General features: G+C 51.0%; 1 protein-coding gene across 2 annotated transcripts in view; it reads right to left on the reverse strand.

The window, feature by feature from the left end:
- Positions 1-783: 783 nt before the first annotated feature.
- The window catches only part of RFLNA (refilin A), a 30,650-nt gene continuing 11,318 nt past the window's right edge, over positions 784-20,115 (reverse strand). Inside the window, exons 3-4 of one of the 2 annotated variants that reach the window (XR_005825082.1) lie at positions 17,211-18,771; positions 784-13,701 (exon numbers count right to left, since the gene is read on the reverse strand). Coding sequence is in view for 1 of the 2 variants with exons in the window: in XM_040577006.1 (XP_040432940.1) it covers positions 18,438-18,771 (334 nt within the window). In the remaining variant the exon portion in view is untranslated. Of the gene's footprint in view, positions 18,772-20,115 lie in introns of both variants that reach the window. The other variant, XM_040577006.1, reaches the window with a different exon arrangement.

The raw sequence follows: 20,115 nt of genomic DNA on the forward strand, positions 1-20,115 counted from the left end.
GGCCACATAGTGGCACGTGGATCCCCGTCCCTCCTGCGCCACCACCCGCAGCTGCAGGCTTTCAAACCGCGCGTGGTGCTGGGGAAGCGCTGGGTGCATGCACTCCTTCCCCCCTGCCCCGACCCCCAAAATCCATCGCGGACCGGTTCCCGCGACCGCCTCCCCACGGGCCGGGTGACGAGCGGGCGCTTCTCTTTGCAGGAGGAGGGGGAAAGCCAAAGATCTCTGCCAGGCCCAACAGCCGCAAGGCCAAGTCCCCGGCGCCGGGTCTGTCCTCCGGCGAGCGGCCGCCGTCCGTGTCCTCAGTGCACTCGGAGGGGGACTGCAACCGGAGGACGCCCCTCACCAACCGCGTCTGGGAGGACCGGCCATCGTCCGCAGGTAGGGCCCGGGGGGGCTGCATGTCCCCACAGCAGCCCCCCGGTGAGCCCCATGGCGCTGACCCCCCGCTCTCTCCTCCCCGTGCAGGCTCGACGCCGTTCCCCTACAACCCGCTCACCATGCGGCTCCCCAGCGGGGTGGTGACGGCGGCCCCCGCCGCCCCCCTGCCGCAGGGGACGCCTGGCAGCCAGCACCACGCGTGGGACGAGGAGCCCAAGCCCCTGCTCTGCTCCCAGTACGAAACCCTTTCGGACAGTGAATGAAGCGAGCGAGGGGCAGGGAGACGGCGACCAAACCGACGGCGCGGGGAGCGAGCGAGCCGCCCGGGGCGAGCACCCAGCGCCCCGGCCCCGCTGGCTCTCACGAGCAAAGACGCAGGAGCAGAGCTTCTTTTTTTTGGGGTTTTAATTTTTTTTTTTTTTAACCTTCTCCTCCCAACCAGCCAATTGGGGGGGGATGTTTTTTTTTGTTGTTGGTTTATTTTTCCTTTTTTTTTTTTGTTTTGTTCTCAACATCTGGAAATTTCTGCATCCTCTTCAGTCTAAAAAAGAAAAAAAAAAAAAAGCCTTAACGAGACAAAACCCAAGGATCCCACATTCGTCCTTGCCAGCATGGCTGAGCAGTGACCCCGCGCTCGAGAGAGGGACCGAGTGGCCGTGCAAGTCCTGGGGCCGCGCGCACACGGACGCTCTGCTCCCACGGTGCCGAGTGAGGGGCTCCGTGGGGCTGTGCCACGGAAACACAAAACCTTGAGACGGTTTAAAAAAAAAAAAAAAGATTTAAAAATGTCGAATAGGATCGAACCCAGCTTGGTTTCCCCCGGCTGATCTGAGGGTGGGGAGCCCATCGTCCCGGCCGCGCGGGACACGTTGGCCTCAACGCGCTTTGAACGCGGCTGGGAGGAGCAGGAGAGGGAGGGAAGATCCGTTTCTGAAAAAAAAGCTGGTCCCTTCGGTGATGGATATCCCGGGCTGCAATTGGAGTGGGAAGAGATTTCCCCGGGGGGGCTCGCGCACCGCCTGGGGACGGGCTCGGTTGCTTTAAGTGCATTGTTTTCTGAATGGTGAGAAAAGGCAATTGTAAATTGTATTGGTCTACAGGGTATATTTTTGATACCTTCAGTGAATTATGTCAATATTTTACGCAAGGAAGGACTTAAACAAAACACAGTATTACATGCTGTAAAAGAGGTTCTGTTCTTACACACAGGCTTTGATGTGTTTGTCCATTGTATGGAAATGTTTAAAAAAGAAAAAAAAAAAAAAGAAGGTAACAGTGATCCATCAAAGTCGTCTGTAAGTCAGGAGAATGTATGAACTTAGATTAAAAAAAGAAAATCTTGCCATGGTTGCAGGGCCCCCCGTTACACACACCTCTGCTAATTCAGCAGAATCCGTTTGCTGGTTGCAGTCGTTGATTCTCCAGAGCCCTCCAGAGCTGGCCGGGTGCAGGGGCAGCGCGGGCAGGAGGCCGGCATGGCAGGGAGTTCACAGGAAACTTTAAAAAAAAAAGAAAAAAAAAGTTTTTATTGTATTTTTGTGATACACACGAATGCTCTACTTTACATTATTTTTTTCATTCCATGATGTTGGATCATATCTGCAGTTACATGGTTAAAGAACAAAATATTAGACTTTTTTTCATTCACTTCTGCTTTCTCGCTCTGGGGGAGAAAAATGGCAAAAAAAAAAAAAAAAACACAAAAAAATGTATTAAATGCTTTGCATTCTATACGCTAGAGGAAACAAGACCACGGCACAGACTTTCTGCCTCTCCCGCTGCGGGGGGAGCCAGCCCGCGCCGCCTTCCAGCAGCTCTTTGATCCGCCGCGTGTCAGACAGCGAGGATCGCCTTGTCACGTTCTCGATGGTTATTTCTTTTCCCCCTGCAATGTTCCCAGGGTGATTCTGATTTCAAAGCAAGAGAATGATGGTGTTTGTTGTTTGTTTGGGGCTTGTTTTTTTTTTTGTTTTGTTTTGTTTTGTTTTTCGTTTTTTACAATGTACAGGTTTTTAATGTTCATCAATGTTTGTGTCTTTTCTGTTGTGCTTTTTTTTTTTTTTTAAGAAAAAAAAAAAAACGAGACAATGCACAAGCGATGTGGAAGTCTTTCAGTTCCCAGGTTATTGCTGCTGGTGTCTTCATGGCTCTGAGATGTAAAGCTAACAGAGCTGATGTCTGGGCATAACGCTATTAAAGTGTCGCAGATTTTGCTGGGAAAAATCCAAATTCGACCCATCTTCAAAGCCGCCTCCTTAACCTTTTCAGACAGAGAAAAAAAAAAAAAAAACACAACAAAGAATAAAGTTACCACTTGGCACAGTAGCAATACTGTGTGCTGCTTTGGTGTCTTGAGGAGAGGCCGAGCCAGGGGCAGGTCGCTGTTGAAGAGCGGATGCGATTGGCAGGGCCGCGGTGCCCAGAAGCGTGGAGCAGCGGTGTGGAGGTGGCGTGAGGATGGCTGGGGCTCGCTTTCTCCATGGTTGGGGCTCGTTTTCTCCGCTGAAGGGGCAGCCCCGGCCCCGCTGGCCCTGGCTGTGGAGACGGAGCTGAGCTCGGGCGGCGGGACGATGCGCGGGGCTGCCGGCGCTCCCTCACCTTGCGGTGCGCGAAGGGAGGCGTCGGGCAGCGTTTGGGTTCCTCACCCCTTGGTGTTGCCCTCACAAGCCCTGTCACCACCCAGCCAGGGCAGTCCTGTCCCTTTCTGCCCCAGGGCACAGCCCCTTGGGACATCCCACACCAGCCAGAAGCGACCCCACGGGCTGGGCTGGGCTCAGGGCCTGCTGGATGAGGTGGGGAAGGGCAGCGAGGAGCTGCCGAGGCACCACCTCACCGCTGCCATGCAGCAGGAAGAGGTTACACAGCCCAATTCTGTTTTCTTTGCCCTTTCCACCATGGCTTCGTGTGCCTGGAGGAGGGGCTTGGAGCTGGTGGGCTCACCCAGAGGCCTGGGAGCGCTGAAGCAAAGCCGAGGCCTGGCCCAGGGCCTCGCTGCGTTTTCAAGAGGCGTGAGAGGTTTGTGAGGTACTTTTTAGTCATCGTGGGGCTGATGGCTCGGTGGGCGCATGGCCTGCACAGGGCGGTGTTTTGAGGAGGGGTTGGTGGTGCCACAGGGCTGGGAAGGCCTTGGTGGCACCGGTTCCATGCTGGAGGTTTGGCCCTGTCTGGGGCAGCCTGTGTGGGATACGTGTGTGGGGTTGGCTTCAGCGGGGTCCTGCCCTTGGGGAAACCTGGAAGTGGGGAGCTGCTGCTCCTCTAGGTCACGAGCACTGCAAGCAACACCCCCCTGTCCTGCCCTCGCGTCCTCCTGCCAGCCAAAAGCTCTGTTTTCACGCGCTTTTGCCCCAAATCACCCAAGTCGTCGTGCTGCCGGCCGTGATGCATCCCCATCCTGCAGCCAAGGAGGAGAAAGGCATGTTAAGCTGTTAGAGAAACAAAACAACCCCAGTTTAAAGGTAACGTTAACCAACTTTGTAGTTTGTACAAACTGGCAAGCAAATTATTGGGCAATTTATTGTTTCAACTGTACTGAGGGGGGAAATATCTATCTTTTGTACAAGCAAATTGTGCATAGCTGTTTTGAAGTGAGTTGTATGATAGACGGGGCTGTACATAGAAACCACGAGGTGTAAATATTTACGCAGCTTGCTCTGAAGGGGTGGTTTTCTTCTACTGAAGGTGAAGGGTTTGTTCACTTGTTATTTTGCTCAGCGTGCCCACCAGCAAGCGGTGTGGGCAGCAGTGGCCGAACACTGCCTGACTGTTTAAATAATAAAAAGGCAAACAAACAAACCAAAAAAAAAAAAAAAAAAAAAAAGCTTCTTTGCCAGCAAAATACAGCTCTCCTGCTCTCCTGCTTCTTTCCGTGCGTAAGCCCAGGAAGAGCGAGTTGATGCCACAGCATGGGTGGGAGTGGGACGGGTTGGGGACCCCGTGGTGGCGGGGTGCAGCTGGGAGCACCCCTGGCAAAATGGGCTGAGAGAGGGGGAAAAAGGGATGCTGGTGGCTCTGCAGGTGGGAGCTGCGGTGTGCACCCCAGGCTGGCCCTGGCATTGACACAGCGTTGGCCCCACATTGCACCGTGCCCCCCCCCGGGGCCTGGCGGTGGGGCTGGGGCTGCCCGAAGGACCCTGCCCCGGGTGGCTGAGGGGGGAGCTTGCTGGCTGGAGCTCGAGGGGCCTCGCACGCTTCTCCTACGGCTTGCAGGTGGGTGCACTGGCTAAGTCACAGCCCCCTCTTTGCCTCGGTTTCCCTGTCTTTCCCTATCATTAATGTGTCTCCCATCAGCCTGAAACACCTCAGAAGAGGGATTTTTCCTCTTCCTCTATTTTTATTTTTCTTATTTATATTTTCATTTTATTTTGCTGAGCTGCTGCGTGCAGCTCCCCAGACATCAAACAGCCCCTGGGTTCTCCTGGCAGCAGTATGTGTTTGGCCACCGAGGCTTCTTCCCCCGACCCTGCGTGCCCCAGACTATTTGTTGGCTTTTCACAGGGGAAACAGAAAACCCTCCCAAAACAAAACAGCCTCCTGGAGCTTTGTTTGGGTCTGGGGAGTGGGGAGTGGGCCCAGGGGCTGGGGGACCCTGAGCCCCAAGGATGGCTCTGGGACCCCATAACCAAATGCCACCAAATGGACCTTGGCTTCAATGCTCCGTGAATTGCAGCCAAGCAAAACAGTGTTCAGCTGTGGTTGGAAAAATAAAAAGTTCTGGTGATGGATAAACCCTCCCAAGCCCTGTAGGGAATTATTGGGGAAGCTAATTAGCTCTACCTAATTAGCAGCTGGGACAGGAGCGCTGGTAGCTGTTTGCTGCTCTGGATTGCTTTACCCCTGATGTCCGTCCTGTGGGTTTTGGTTGACTTTGGCTGGGGCCCCAGCCATCAGTCCCCCTCCCACATCTGTACCCATGTACCCACAGGATTATTTTTTGGCATGGGAGGTTGTGGTGTGGGGTGTCTGGGGGCTGTTTGGAGCACGAGGGTTTGCGTTGCTGTCTCAGAAGGTGGCCCACAGGAGCGAAGGGGCCTGGGGCTGTGCTGCAGGGGGAATGTGGAGGAGGTTTTGTTTCACGGGGCAAGTGGTGAAGGGGAACAGGCTTCCCCCTGCGGTGCTGGGCTGAGGGGTATGGCTGTGGGTGACTCTATGGAACTTAACCCGTTAGAGGGCTGTTATTGGTTTTCCACTGATGATCTTCAGCTGCCTCTTCTGGGGCTCAGAAATGGGTTTTAAAAAATAATAATAATAATAATACCGTTTTCCTCCTGAAAGGAGCAATGGGCATCTCTGCTTACAGGCATAAGGCACAGCATTTCAGGTGCTTAAACCCTAAAGGTCCGTTCAGGGTGCCCCAAGTCGTAGGGGATGCTCCTGGGCTGTCTGTGGTCCTGTGTGACCCCGTTTGTCTGTCCAGGGGTGCACAGTGTCCGAAAGGCTCCTGTCCCTGGGCTGGAGAAGGATCCACACCAGCCTGAGAGCCCTGCCAGCACCCAGGCGCAGCGAGCCTGCAGCCGCGTGCACGAGGTAGAGATGTGCTGGCTCCTAAAGCCTGAAGATCTCCAGGCCCAATGAGAGTGGTTTCTGCTGAAGTTCCTCTTTTGGAAAGTCTTGCTGCTCAGAAGGCAATTAGAAGTTAATAAATAGCACAAACAGAAGCCAGGCTGTTCAGCTTCCCGCCTCAGGATTTCAGTGGTGATGAGGGCTGACAGCAGTTGCCCTGGTCAATAATTCACACTGATGCTGAAGAAACAGAAGGTGGGAAAACGCTACATTCAAGGCCAGCACTTATGATTTAATGATGGAAAACTTCAGGCCTACTTGAAAAGCTCTTACATAAGGAGATGAAAATGAAATGGGACAAAAGCAGATGGCTTCAAAAACCAGCAATAAAGAAAAATGTCAGAAACCCAGACTCACTCGGGTTTTGGTTTGGTGGCAAACAGCAATTTTTGGAGGGGAGGGGAAACATAAAAGATGTTCCCTGAAGGCTTTGCCCTCGACAGAGGCTGTAAGGAGGTGCGGGAGCACCGTGACCTTCTCCTGGTGGTGAATTGATGTTCAGTTAATATTATGGGGCTGGTGTTTTCCTTTGTTTTCTTTTCTTTTGGAAAGAATTAAAGCAAGAGGAAGATATTTTTTTCAGCCAGGCCTGGACGAGTCAGAAGATCCATGAGGAAACAGAGCGAGACAGCGGTCGTCCTCCCTGCATCTCTGTGCTCCAGCTTCTCCATCGACCCGTGCACCCTGCTGGTAGCAGGGAGAGACGTGGCTGTGGCACCCAGCGATGGGCTCGGTAAGAAAAACAGGTAAAAACGCACCAGAATACAAAGGACACGTGGAGTTAGCACTCATCCCTGTGCCCTCCCCGGGAGGCAGGTTGTGGTGTGCACCCAGCAGCCCCAAGCAGAGCATGGGCTCTGCAAGAGAGCAAAAAATTGGTAACGGCTCCTAGGAGCCCTGCAGCAGGAAGCGTTTGCTACCATCCCGCAGTGGTAGTCTAAATAGCCACTCACCGGTTCTTGTGATTTGCCATGAAATTATGTATGCTCTCTGATAACAATGTGGACGGGGGGCTGAAGAGATGATTTTGGCAGTTGATGAGACGTCGCAGGCTGGTGAGTGCCCTGGAAGGAAACCAGAGTGGCTTTTGATGCATGCCTGGCTCTTATCGGTGCTGGGCAAGGGCACAGGGAGCTTTGGCTGATGCTCTTTGGTTTGTGAGCCGGGCCAGGGAAGGGCTGGGCTCGCATAAAACTTGGGAAAGGTGTCACTGTGTGCATGTAACAGTTGAATTAATCGTCAGGTTTGTTCATCCTCTCATTTTTGGCCTCCTGTAATTACCAAACTGAGTATTTGTCGGGGCTCTGGGCAGCGGAGTGGCAATAAATCACTTGCCACCGACTGGAGGTTGAGCAGTGTCCGAAGTGAGGTCGGTGTCACCACCAGTACAAGTGCAGTGCTCTCAGTTCCTCTTGTCAGCCCCTGTGAGCAGAGAGCAGGCAGGGATTACTGCCCACGGCACTGCCCGGTGCTGGATTCCACCACCTGTGTGGCACAGAGCAGAGCAGCAGCCATGCGTTGTTCCTGGTGCATACTTTTGAAGAGCACAGGGTGCTTCCCTTTGCCAGGAACGGTGTGAATGGTGCAAACGTCCCCAGCCTGGTGAAGTGTGGTGTGCAGGGAGCTCCTTCACAGGGTGCTCTGCTTTAAGCAGACGCTGCTTTCAGCTCAGCAGGGCACTTCCACGTAGAAAAAGCAGCAATTGTCAGTGAAGATTGATCTTTGGCCAGACATTTTTGCTGCCCTCACCCAACTTCTTTTCATACTTATTAGTCACTCGCGATCTCTTTGATGGCTGGCTATGTGCCAGCTGGGAGGAAACTCTGTGGTGGTACTGCTGAGGAGATGGCAGGGGCAGGAAACGCCGCCGCTCTCCCATCCAAACGTCTGCTCCCAAGGACGCTGCGTGCCGGCTCAGCGTGGTCCCAAACTCTGCTCAGAGCAGCTCCACTGTGCGCACTGCAACAGCCCCGAATCAGCTCTGGTGAGAGGCAGGTGCTGAAGAAGTGTGGGCTCTTCTGTTTGTGGAAGGTTGGAGAGCAGGCAGGCAATCCTGGTCTAGCTCTGCTTGAGATGCAGGGAATGTTTTCTGCTGCTGCTTCATCCTGAGCCCTGCAGAGAAAGCAAAATGGCTGCCAGAGGTCAGGCCCGAGGAGCCTGGCCGGTGCGTGCCTGGAGGTGGGCGCCAGGTCTGGAGCTGGATTCCAGTTGGACCGAATCAGAGCTCCTCCCCACAGGGATGTTAATCCTGGGCCTTGGGTTAGAGCCATCTCCAGCTTTTGTGGTTTTGGAATAGAAAAAGAGCTCCGTTCTGTTCAACAAATCCTTATGCCCCATCTCCAGACCCAGATGACAAGTCACAACCATTTCACGTGGTGCTGGCTCCTGAGACGTGAAACCCATCTCACTGCCCTGCGCTGGGCCCGCTTTTAAGCTACCAGGAAAAGTTCAGTCCCCATGGGCTGCCGGAGCGTCCTGCAGAGCTGCCTCCTCCATCCACTGGAGAAGGAGAAACCAAGCAGCGGAGGCTGGAACCACGCAGCAGAGGTTGCTCCTGGGTCTCTGTGCAGGGGGAACAACCTTTTTATTAGGTCCAGATGTTCCTTTCTGCCCCGGGCCGTGCTGGGAAGTAAAGCAACGTGTGTTAATGTTGGCTGGAAGAGCCTCGCTGGAAACAGGCTTGAAGGAAGCAGGGTTTCTCCTGCACCCCATGTTCTGGGTGCACCAGGGCGATGGGCCAGCTGGGGCCGGCACAGGAGGCACAGGCACAAGCGATGGGGGCGATCTGAGCAGCCCCGTTCCCTTCGGTGACCAAGAATCTCCCAGCTGCAAGCAAGGCTTTTACCAGCCACCCACCTCCCCAGGGCTTTCTGGTAGCCGCTGTCCCTGGGCCACCAGCAGGTGCAGGAGGGCCAGCGCAGAGGAGCTCGTGCTTCCCTCTGGGTGATGTCCCGCCGGGTTCGTGGGGTGATGCGGCGAGCCGCTCGCTGCGGAGGGAGGACTGTGCGTGAGGGGCAAGGCTGCGCTCCAGATGTTACTCCTCACCATTAGGCAGTGTTTAAAAATATAGGAGATTTTTTTTCTTTCTTTCTTTCTGAGCACACATCGAGGAGAGACCTTTGGAGGGGGTGAGCGGCAGGGAAGGGGCTGGGCGGGGGTACGCAGCGGGGCTCTCCCCGAGCCAGGCGCTCGCCCCTCTGCCAGCGGAGCTTTGCCGAGAGCTGCGCCGGGCACTGCTGGAGCCGGGCTCGGCCGGGTCCCCGGGGTCTGGTGCCAAGCCTGGAGGCTGTGGAAACACGTGGCTCGTTAATAGTGCGTTTGGCTACGGCTGGGGCTTGCACACAGGGCTGGCGCTGCCAAAATGTTTACAAGTGCTGGGGGACTCGCAAAGAGCCCAGGCTGCAAAGTCGAAGGGCAGAGCCGGAGGCTGAGCAGCGCCATGCTTAGCAAAGGACCCTGAGCCTGGGGTGCTGCTCGGCTGCTCCCCGCGTTCTCTTTGACAGCGGGCTCAGGTTGGAGCTGTAGGGGGCGGAGATGCTCAGTTCCTCTCCCAGCTGACAGGGAGTGCGTGGCTGTGGATGCTGTATCCCTTGGTTCCATCTATATTACGGGGTAAAGCCCATGAGCCGCCAGCCGCGGATGCTGTAAGAGGCCTGTGCTGCTGCCATCCCATAGAGCCCCGCTGGAAGCTGGACCCAAAGCTAAAACCCGACCTTGTGCCAGCTCTGCACCACAAAGGGCCGACAGCTCCATGGCACCCGACCGAAACACAGCAGTGGGCACCAGCACCTTGCGAGCATACAGACACTGGGGAGCCCCTTCCTAAACCATCCTACAGCGAACATCCTGGAGGGGCAGGTGCTAAACAAACTCCGTCAGAAGCACAGCAAAAACCCATCTGTGAGTGGAAGAGGTCAAAGAAGAATACGAAGGCTTTTATTTCCTGAGCATTTGTCAGTAAGATAAATGTGTTTTCTTAAATTTGCTGCGTTCTCTTAGCTGGCCTCCCACCCAAATGGACTTCCACTAGCATAAAGCAGGGTGTTGGCTTGTGTCCTTTGTAATCCAATGCTTGCGGACTCAGACGAGGAATTGGTTGGATCACTGCTTATTATCAGTAAGTGGGGCATGCTTAAAAGAAACGGGCAGATTTCAACACTACATCTATAGCTAGTTTCTTGCTGTCGTGTTCCTCTTGCCCTTATTATTTATGTTAAAATGATAAATGAGGGATTCATGGTTCTAGCTGGTTTATGAATAATCAGATTATTTCACTGCAGAGCCCCAAGGGAGGGTAACGTTTTGACAATCCCCCATCAAAGAGAAGTTAGTACTCATGTGTGCCTGCGTGCACATTTGTGTGTGCGTGCGTGCATGTTTTCCGTTCCTCCACTGCGTTGCACTTGGGGTGCTTTGCACTGTCCCTCCTCTGTGCACCCCTACTGCATGTCCTGGTGCCACCATAGGTTTCCCAAGGCATGTGGCCCCCTCGGCATTGCCTCCCAAAGCCATGAGCAGGGCATCTGGAGCAGCTTGATCCCCAGAGTGGTGGGCAACGTGCTGGGAGGCTGCGTGGCCGAGGAGCAAACCCAGTGCTCTGTGCAGAGCAGTGGGCCCCCGACTGCAGCGGTCAGCTTGGAAGAAGCCCTGATCCCATTTGTATTTCAAGGAGCTGCAAATAGCCGCTGGTCTCAGGATCTGCTTGCGAGAGAGGAAGAGCCCCAGGGAGATGATTTGGATGTTTATGTGTACAGAAATGTCTAATCACCGGGCTGAGGATGGGCTCAGGAAGGGAATCTGGAGGTGGTTAACTGCAGAGGAGGATATTTTTATGCTAGAAATGTGCTGTCCGCCTGTTTGCAGGGTAGGAAGGATACGATGACCATCAAAGGCTTGGCAGGACGAGCGTTTTCATCCTCATAGATGTGAACTCCCTGTCTGCCTTGGACTCTGAGGCATGGAGCTGTTTGGATCCAGCATCATTATTAGAAGCAGAAAATGGAGCTCATAAAAACTCCATCCTTACGCCCCCTCAAAAAACAATTCCAGGACCCTCTATCCTATTTGAGAACAAACTATTCCTACATCACTTGCCCCCCATGGCTGAGCACATTGCCAGGGTAAGGGGACTCAGTGCTTCAGCAGAAGCTGTGCAGGGCCGGGCAGGTCCTGGCCCTCTCCTCTGCAATGAGCTGGGAGAGGCAAGAGCAGGCAGGAGTCGGGTGCCAGCACTTATCTGCCACTGGGGCTGGGAGCTGCTGCAGTGACAGCCTGCCACCCACCCACATCTGCTCCCCACGGAGCTGCCTTCAGTGGCCGTTCAGGGTCCCGTGCCACAGCAGAGGCAGTCCGTGCCTCAGCCCAGGCGTGCTGCTGGTGGCTCCTCCGCATGGGCACAGGCCTGTGACTGTTCTAAGGACTGTGACATGACTTTCCTGATGCTTGGTACCACCTAGATCTTATGAAGACATTTCTGTGGGTCCAGGCTGTGACATTGCCATCTGCTGAGCCACAGGAGCGGAGATGGAGCCCAAGGCCTCGCACGTGGCAGTTCCAAGCTGGCAGATTGGCAGCGGGGCTTTTCCTACTCCAGTGTCAGGTAAGGTTTTTTTTTTCTGTCAAATCCCTTCACTGTTTGTTGGCTGTACCTAACTGTGGAGTTAGATTGATAAAGGCATCTGTGGAACTGGGATCCCGGCATGTGGGTTTTTATTAATTTGTATCTGCCCATTATCAGCAACTTTTCTAGGTGAGGCTTTTGGCACTTTACACACAGCATTCGTGCTGTCTGTAAAACCAGCCTAAACCTTTCCTTCTGTTCAAAAAGGCATCTCGTCCAAACTCAAAGTCCATCCATTATAACTTCAGCACCTTGTAATCCCTCAGAGATATGTGCAATTACTCTCTGAAATATCCCAGGAGCAAAACTAATACCAAGCATCATCTGCTTAAATTTACAACATCCAAATGGCACAGTAAAAGCCACTAGGAGTTAGCTCATCTGAGTGCGCTTGCCAAAACACATATCCTGCATCTAATACTGCTTTTGCTTCTGAGGATTTAGTTGCCACCTCAGGAATCTTCATTGGACGGCATTCATGTCTTACGGTTTTATTTAAATAACAGGAGTGGATGCACGTGTTCTTCGTCTGGCATTTGGGTTTCGACCATCAAACTCGCTCAGTCCGTGCAGCCCCTGCCTTCGTTATGCTGTTGCCATTCCTCAGGTGCTTGAGCACGAGCATCTCCCATCCTTCATCCTAGGAGCAGTTCAACCATAATTTGTGTCAAAAAAACTTGGGATGAGGACACGGGCATTTCCCGTGCACCTGAAGCAAGCCTCTTGCGTAACGTGGCTTTCCTTCTTTCCATTCCTTAGCATTTAACAGCTGTTTTCGTCCAAGCCTATTGACTTCATCCCTATAAATCCAATATGATTTTTCCATAAGGATTAGTGTCAGATTCTCCCTGCAGACATCTTAGGTCTTGGAAGACAGCTGAGAGCTCTACTGATAGCTGGCTGGTGAGCCCGAGGCATTTATAGCAGTGGGTTTAAAACTTCATGGCTAGGCAGGGTTTTAGCCCTGATGAAACCCATCTGCCTTCGTGATTTGAAAAGCCAGGAAGTAGCAGGGGTCCTGGTAGTGTACGAGGATGTGGGTACCTGGCCATGAAAGAAGCATTACATTGGTTCTGCCTGCCCTTGAAGGGCGTGGAAACGCTGGGAGAGGAACTAACCAGACTGAGCACCAGGGCTTCATAGCTGGGTAGAAAAAGATTGAGCAGGAAGAGGGAAATTTAAGATAAGAAATTGTAAAACTGCTGACCAGTGAAATCTTGACGAGCAAAACGGCCTCTGCAGGAAGCGTGAGTTTCGTGCCCTTTGCCTGAGTCACTTAAACTTTCACGGGACGTATGGGACAGAGCAGGTGTCAGGTCGTGGTGCTGCCCATATGGGTCAACAGCCTCCTGACCTGGGGCAGCTGGGCCAAATCCCATGGGTGCAGGAGGAGGACACCAAAAACATTCCCTCTGGATGGGAAAGGAGCATTAGGCACCAAGAAAATGGGTAAGAAAGATGAAGGAAGCTCACATACATCAGCACGACAGTTTGCACGTTTTATTATGATATATAAATTTTGTCTTCTTAAATTACTCTCTATGAGTTGAACAGGAAGGGATTATTGTGGAGATGGGGAATATACAAAAATAAAAGGATATTGAGAACTACTGCATCACCACATATACAACAGTCAAGTACTTTACAAGCACTTAGAGAATCAGACTTACAAAAATAAAAATATGACACATCCTTCTGCATTTCCACCAGTAATATGTTCTCCCTTCTCTAACCCTCAAACATCTTTCAACCCCCATCTTCAGGTCACGATTCACATGGCAGGATACTTTGCTCATTTTGTTGGCCATCACAGTATCTGAAGAGGAATGAGTGCCTCCCAAGTCATCAAATACAATGGTTATTGGTGAGCTGTAGGGGATATTCTCAGAACTGAGCAACTTGTGAGTGATGGGGTAATCCTCAGGGAGCGGACTTTATCTGGCAGTAGAAATGTGAATATCCCACACCCAGATCCGTCATTATAACGTGTTCCCCTTTCTGCACACAGGCACAGCTCTGCACAGAGTCCCCTGCAAGCCTGCGGAACGCTGAGCTCCACAGACTTCAGTGGGACTGCGTGACTGTGACAGAGGATGGATCTGACTGTGTTTCAGCTCTAAAGAAGGCAAGGATGCCCTTCCCTGCAGGGAAGGAAAAAAAGCAGGTTAAAACTACAGTGGCTAAGTATCCTAGCTCACAGTGCTCACACACAGACCCACTCACATCTAGCTCAGATTCACACAGCCTTCAGTCCTCAGTTTGCTCTGCAAAGTCTTTCGTTCATTTACCTCCTAGTGACCCTTCCTTTTTTTTTTTTTTTGTAAGACTCACTCAACATAAATAGTAAATAGCATTCACTTCTCTGACCAGCAGTTCACTCAAACACTGCTATCAACACCCAAACCTCATTTTCATCATTCCCAGAAAGTCTGCACCTAGGGTGCGAATATGTTTCACATTGAGAAAAGTAGAGCTGGCTTAGGAAGAAAAAAAAAAATGGAAAGAGAAAAAAAATGAAAGAAGCCGTAAACTGTTTTGGTCAAAGTTGTTCTCTGCATTTGTGCAAAGTATTATGCAGATTCTTAGAAGTTCAATATTTAGCTAGGTTTCCCCTTTTTGGCCCCAAATGCAATGACAGCAATGCAGGCAGACCAGACACAAGCATACTCTGTTGCATTTAGGGGTAAAATGATCACAGGCATGAAGAGGATGAAGGGCAAACCCCTCACCTTTCAGAGAGTGACCTTCTGAAATGTTCTATTCTGATGTAAAACAGAGCATATTAGACATCCCTCCCTCCCAAAAAAGCACAAAAAATCAAAAATAAAAAATAAAAAAAGAAAAAAGAAAAGAAAACCCAAAACCAGGAGGCTTGTGAGAAAGATTCTGGTCCCAAAATAACTATTGGTGGAAAATAATTTCTAAAGGCAGAATGTGATTTACCCATCAGGCATGCAGGGCTGTGGGCAACGGGCGTGTTAGGATCTTGGGGAGAAATCATGTTGTCACAGTCCCAGCTGCTCAAGGAAATTCACCTTTCTGAGCAGCATTTTCCATGGGCTAGATTTATCATTTGTATCTTTGAGAAAATACACCTGAACAAAGATCTGTTGGTTGAGATAAATAATGCTCCATTTAAAAGAAAGAGACCTCTCTAGTGGAACTAATCGTTTCTTCTAGGTGCACAAAACATACTAAAGTAAAGCACTTGGTGCCTGGGAGCGGTTTATTGGCAACATGCACCCAAAACTCAATTTCTGGTGTTTGAGCAAAACCAATAATAATAATAATAATAATAATAATAATAATAATAATAATCAGCACTCACAAATTCAGAGCAAGATGACTTTTGTCTCTTACCACTGCTCACCCAGCCACAGGGCTAGGAGCAATAGGGACAGAGGGTGGGCAGGCAGGGTGGGATCTGTGCCCATTGTGGTTTTGCACAGAACAAAGTCTCTTTCCAGTGCCAGCTTTCACGGAGAAGAAAAGCAGCTTGTGATGGGCCCGAGGGAGACACCATCTAAGACGGTATTTTTCAAAAATTCCTACAGGCACTTACTTGGCAATATCACAGTTTTGGATGTGGCCCAGGGTAGTAGCCTACCACAGCCTGTCCCTGGCTATGCAGCTCGGCTTTTTTTTCCTGACATGGCGAGACCAAAAAAACCTGCTTAAGCTCAAAGGAGTGGGAGCTTGTTAGGTCATTCCTAGTCTATTTGCAGAGAAAACAAAGCGTAAGGCTTCAAAGCAGCCTGGGAGGGTGGAGGCCCTGCACTGCCAAGGATGCAGCCCTCCCCTGCACCTTCCTGGGGGCCACGTCCACCTGTGAGACGTTGCCTTAGCAGCCCCTATCCCTGTGGGGTCAAAGACCAGGCTGTGGTGGATATAAACCCACTGGACTTATATTTGAACACTACCTTTTTGAATTTTCTTTTTCCACTGCAGCCAATGTTGAGGAAACAGAACTAATAGCAGACAAAGCAGGTAGAAGACTGCAGTTGGCCAGGATAAAAATGATCATGAGATTAACCTGGTACATTGGCTCTGTCAAGTACAGGACAGGAAGAACTTGCAGAAAAGCTGAAGCCAGGTCTGTCATGCAAAATAAATACATGGCAGAATTCCTGTAAGTGCAGGGATGTCTGTGTGGGTCTCGTCTGCTTGGAAAGGCCCATGGCTGGGCAGGCCTCTCACTGTGACCCAAGGAGACAGGCCCTGGGGGAAAACCTGCCCTGCTCAAAGACCAGAGCAATCAGAAACTGCAGTTTTGTGCTTGTAGCAAGGGCGTAATTCAACTGTTAGCAGCAGAAAAGCCTGATGGGTGGTCAGAACAAGGAGTCTCAGGCAATCCTTCAGCTTAGAGGCCCACAACGAGCCTGTCCCCACACTTGCTCAGTGGAGGTGCCTGCAATCTGATCTGTCGTCACAAAAGGGTTTCCTGGGTGCAAGGACTGGCCTGACAGAACTTCCTATTTGTACCCAAGCCAGTCCTGCCTGGCCCTGAGCTGCTTTTGAACCTGGATTACACTGTCGCTCAGCTTGGAAACCTTCCCCTCTGCCACAGACTCTCAAGGGTGCATGGAAAGAGCCCTCCCGGACCTTCACTGCATGCCCAGGAAGGCAGACAAGTGTTTCCACTGGCCCAACAACTCCGTGATACGTCTCGTCCACAGCACTAGGAGATACGGGACAGTCCTCAAGACAGGTTAGCAAGTAAGTGTATCACCAGCCTGCATTGCACTAGGGCCACGTTCACCCTAGTTTCAGGTGCACTGTTGTCTAACTCTGCAGCTCTCACATTTGGTGGAGTGCTGGGGAGAAGGGTTGCTTCAGGAATCGATCCCCATGGGGGCAGATGTTGCTTCTCTGGGCTTTGCTGCTGATGGTGAGTGACAGCAAAATCTGACCAGTAATAAATACAGCCCTCCTTTCTGTGTTGCTGAAAATAATTCTGCAGTAGGTGGAAGCCTTGGAAATCCTATGAGACATTTCTTCCTACCCAGATCTAACTCCCAGACAGAGGCAGAGCTCACCACTACCACAGAATATGACTTTCAGTACTATTGATGCTTCAATTGTCAGGATTTAAGGTTAAAAAAAAAAAAAGTGCTTCATTTTAAATAAGAGAACTCTGTTTCATAAAGGTCACAGTTCTGGTCACACCTACCATTTGCCTTTTAAAATTGATGGAAAAAAGTATCTTTGTAGGTCACTATTTTTCTTAAAGTTTGTCAGACTGTTTTTTGTGTATTTTTTTTGTGGGATTTCTTTTTAAATCTCTGTGGGTTTGTGCGTCAACTGTTCTGGGCAATCAGCTGTGTCTTGTTGACACTGTTAATAGGTTTTCTGACTTGGCTTCTTAGCTGCATTCTGAAATAACTCAATCAGACTTGCAGCAAGTCAGAAAAAAAATGGAAAGTTTAGAAGAATGAAAGCTGGAAATTAATTTCCAGATCTATGTGGTTATTTTCTAAGTCTGGACTCTTCTGAGCAGCATGCAAAAATTCTTGGTATGATTTTTGGAGACAATTCCATACCATTTTCAAAGGTTATATGTCTGTAGGAATCCAGGCTCCTGCAGATTTTCAGCAAGCTAACAAAGTGAAGAGATATTGGGAGATGTGATTCATGAGTGGGAATGGTTTACCTTAGGATGGCTGTAGTGACTCCTGTTATCTCTGTGCTTCTTGATACTGTTGCAGGGACAGCTCAGCTGTTTGTGTAACACCTGTTTAATTGCTACAACCTGGCTGATTAAGAAAATCCTGCACAGATTTTGGCTCTTCAATACTTCAGGCTCTACACAGAGACAGTCTCAATGCTCCTCCACAGTCAGGTAAGCTGTCCATGACACGGTTATGGAAACTACTGAGAAGGTGAGCAACCTTACTCTCGAGTTAAACCTGCACCAGCTTTTTTAAAGCTAGATAACATTTTGCTGTGCTACGCTCCTCTCTGTAATATCCTGAACCTCAAAAGTGAGTGCATAAAGATCCCTGCAAACTGGGTGTTAGGTACAACAAACAGCATGGCAACATTTGGGCTGCCAGTACTTCTGAAAAAGGGCTCCTAAGCCCCTTGGACACTTTTAGAAAACAGCCCCATAGCTATTCAGTCTCCTTAGTCTCCCCTGCATCCTCGTGGCTAGGCTGGGGTTACAGAAGAGGCGGCTGTGGGTCAGGGTAGGCCTTCCTCCCATCACCTGCTTGTGCCATGCCTTGTTATAGTATGCAAACAGCTAGCTGCTGGCAAAAGCACTGTGCACCTGCTTTCCTCCTCTTTTTCTTGGTGACAGTCCCCACTCCCACAAGCAAGTTAGGCCTGATATTCTTGCAGTGGTGTAATATTGCAGCTATCTCCCAGGTAAGCTGTTGGATGCAGGATGTGAAGTATTGACACAAATATCTTCCTCTGCATTTAAACTCCAAGAGACCGGGCTTGGTGTGTGCTGGGCAGGCCGGATGCTGACTCTGCAGTTGGTCTTCTCTGAAGAAGACCAAAATAGCTCTGAAGTGAGTCTCACCCATGTGCTAGACAAGACCTACAGAGCTCACAAGGCAGCACTCTGCTACGGGTAACAGGGTCCTTAGTCATCTTGATTTCATCTAAGCACAAGTCAAAAATAGATATGCTTGGAAAAAATAAAATAAAATCCAGATCACAAATGTCAGGAACGTCGCAAAATGCAAGCCAGCCTTTCACTGATCAAAACCATCCCATGCCCTGCAAGCCTCCTCCCAGCCAGTTCATCCTCACCCAAGATGACGTTTTCTCCAGCCATTAATATTTAGTCGTCATTGATGAGGGCCCAACCAGAGACCCAGCAAAGGCCACGGCCTCCTTGAGGTCACAAGGTTGCCAGCGGCAGGGTGGATCAGAGGGTCTCGCTGTAGATGACACACGGGCTGGTTTCCTCGCAAAGTTCCAGCTGCACGCTGGAAGAAAACCAGCGCTTGGCACAGCCCAGGCTGTAGTTGAGGGTGGTCCGGTAAATGTTCTTGGCACGCTTAGGAAAAATGATGGTCGTGCTCTGAAACCTCAGTGGCTTCTGGCGAGGCTCAAAGATCAGCTGGGACTTGTAGTTCCGCCAGGTGCAGTTGGGTGCAGCGATGACCGTCTCGCTGTAGGTGGTGACAGTGGGGATGGGGCCGTAGAAGATGTCATCCCGGTAATGCTTCTCAGAGTCGTACTTCACCTCAGAATTGCACCTACAGAGGACAGCAAGGTGTCATGAACACACACACCAGGCAGCAAAGGAGAGAGGATAAGCAGGACTCTTCTCTAACCGTATGGAGCTGGGAATATCTGTGACCTCCTAGTGCACAGACACTGGAACTGATGCAAACCCTACAACCCAAAGCAGAGGGCCAAGAAGGCTCCTTCCTGCTGGTGCATCTTGGTGGAATCCCACCTTGCTGTGAAGCTATTTCTGCAGTGTGTGTTCACAGAGGATAGTCTGTCTGTTTGTGCCAGGACAGAAAGGACCTTCTTGCACAGGTTCCGGGCAGCCTGCTGCTTCCTCTGTCTTCCTCCATGGGCCCACTGGGGCTTCAGCTCAATCGTGAGAGCTATGCTGGAGGTAAACATCCCATTGGGGTCGGGGGCATCTGCTTCCCTGCACAACACACCTGCTGCTGCTTTCAGAGTGCCTGTCATCTCAGCAGGAAAATAATGCCATAAATAAGGTTTTCATGGGTGGCAGAAACATGGTGTGACAGACACTTGTTGTCATGTTTGTGTGTTTGTCCTTCTTTTTTTTCTCTTTACATTGCTTTGCCATCAGAACCCGAAGAGAAACCCAAGCTAGCCAAAATCAGGGTACTAGGAGATGAGGGGTGAGGCTGCTTATTGGAGCCAACAGAAAATACAGGCAGTGGTCAAATAGCTGATAAAGCACAGAGATGCTGTGGGCTACGTCTGACAAAGATCCACGCTGTTGGGCTCCAAGGAAGCGGCCATGATCAAAGCTATCAGATGAAGAACCCCCTAGAATGCAGGATGTCGCTGCCCTGCATGTTCTGTGCTGGCCTCCAGAAGGGATGGATGGAAACCAAGTCAAATAAAGTGCTTTTGCTAGAATCCCTGGCCATGGGGAACTGCAGGGCTTTCAGTTGTTTTCCCCACTCCCCAAACGCTCCTCTGGCAATCAGCAGCCAAGGAATGTGCAGTTCCACGTAAAAAAGATTAAAAGCTGGGTGTGTGCTTGTCATTACCTCCACCCGGAGGGGGGCTGACTGATTGTGCACTGCATGTAATCTGAGCTGCTGTAATGTATTTTGCACAGCTAGGGTGTAAGCAAGTTATTCAGCGCACATAAAACAAGACTCCGATGTAATCACCATAAAACCATGCCCGCCGGCAGTTCCTCAGCAAGCAGAGATTTACTGGGGTACATTTCCAGAGAGACGTTTGCATAGGTTGTGCGGGGTGGGAATTGGGTTTATAGTCCTCCCACCGGCCGTGCCCCAAGCTGTGTGTAACCGCTCCATGCTGTTTGCAGAGTACATTCCACACCAAAAGAAGAGCAGGGAATGTTTAGCCACAGGCCATTG

The sequence above is a fragment of the Cygnus olor genome, chromosome 17 (genome assembly GCF_009769625.2).
Source record: "Cygnus olor isolate bCygOlo1 chromosome 17, bCygOlo1.pri.v2, whole genome shotgun sequence".
Taxonomy (NCBI): Eukaryota; Metazoa; Chordata; class Aves; order Anseriformes; family Anatidae; genus Cygnus; species Cygnus olor.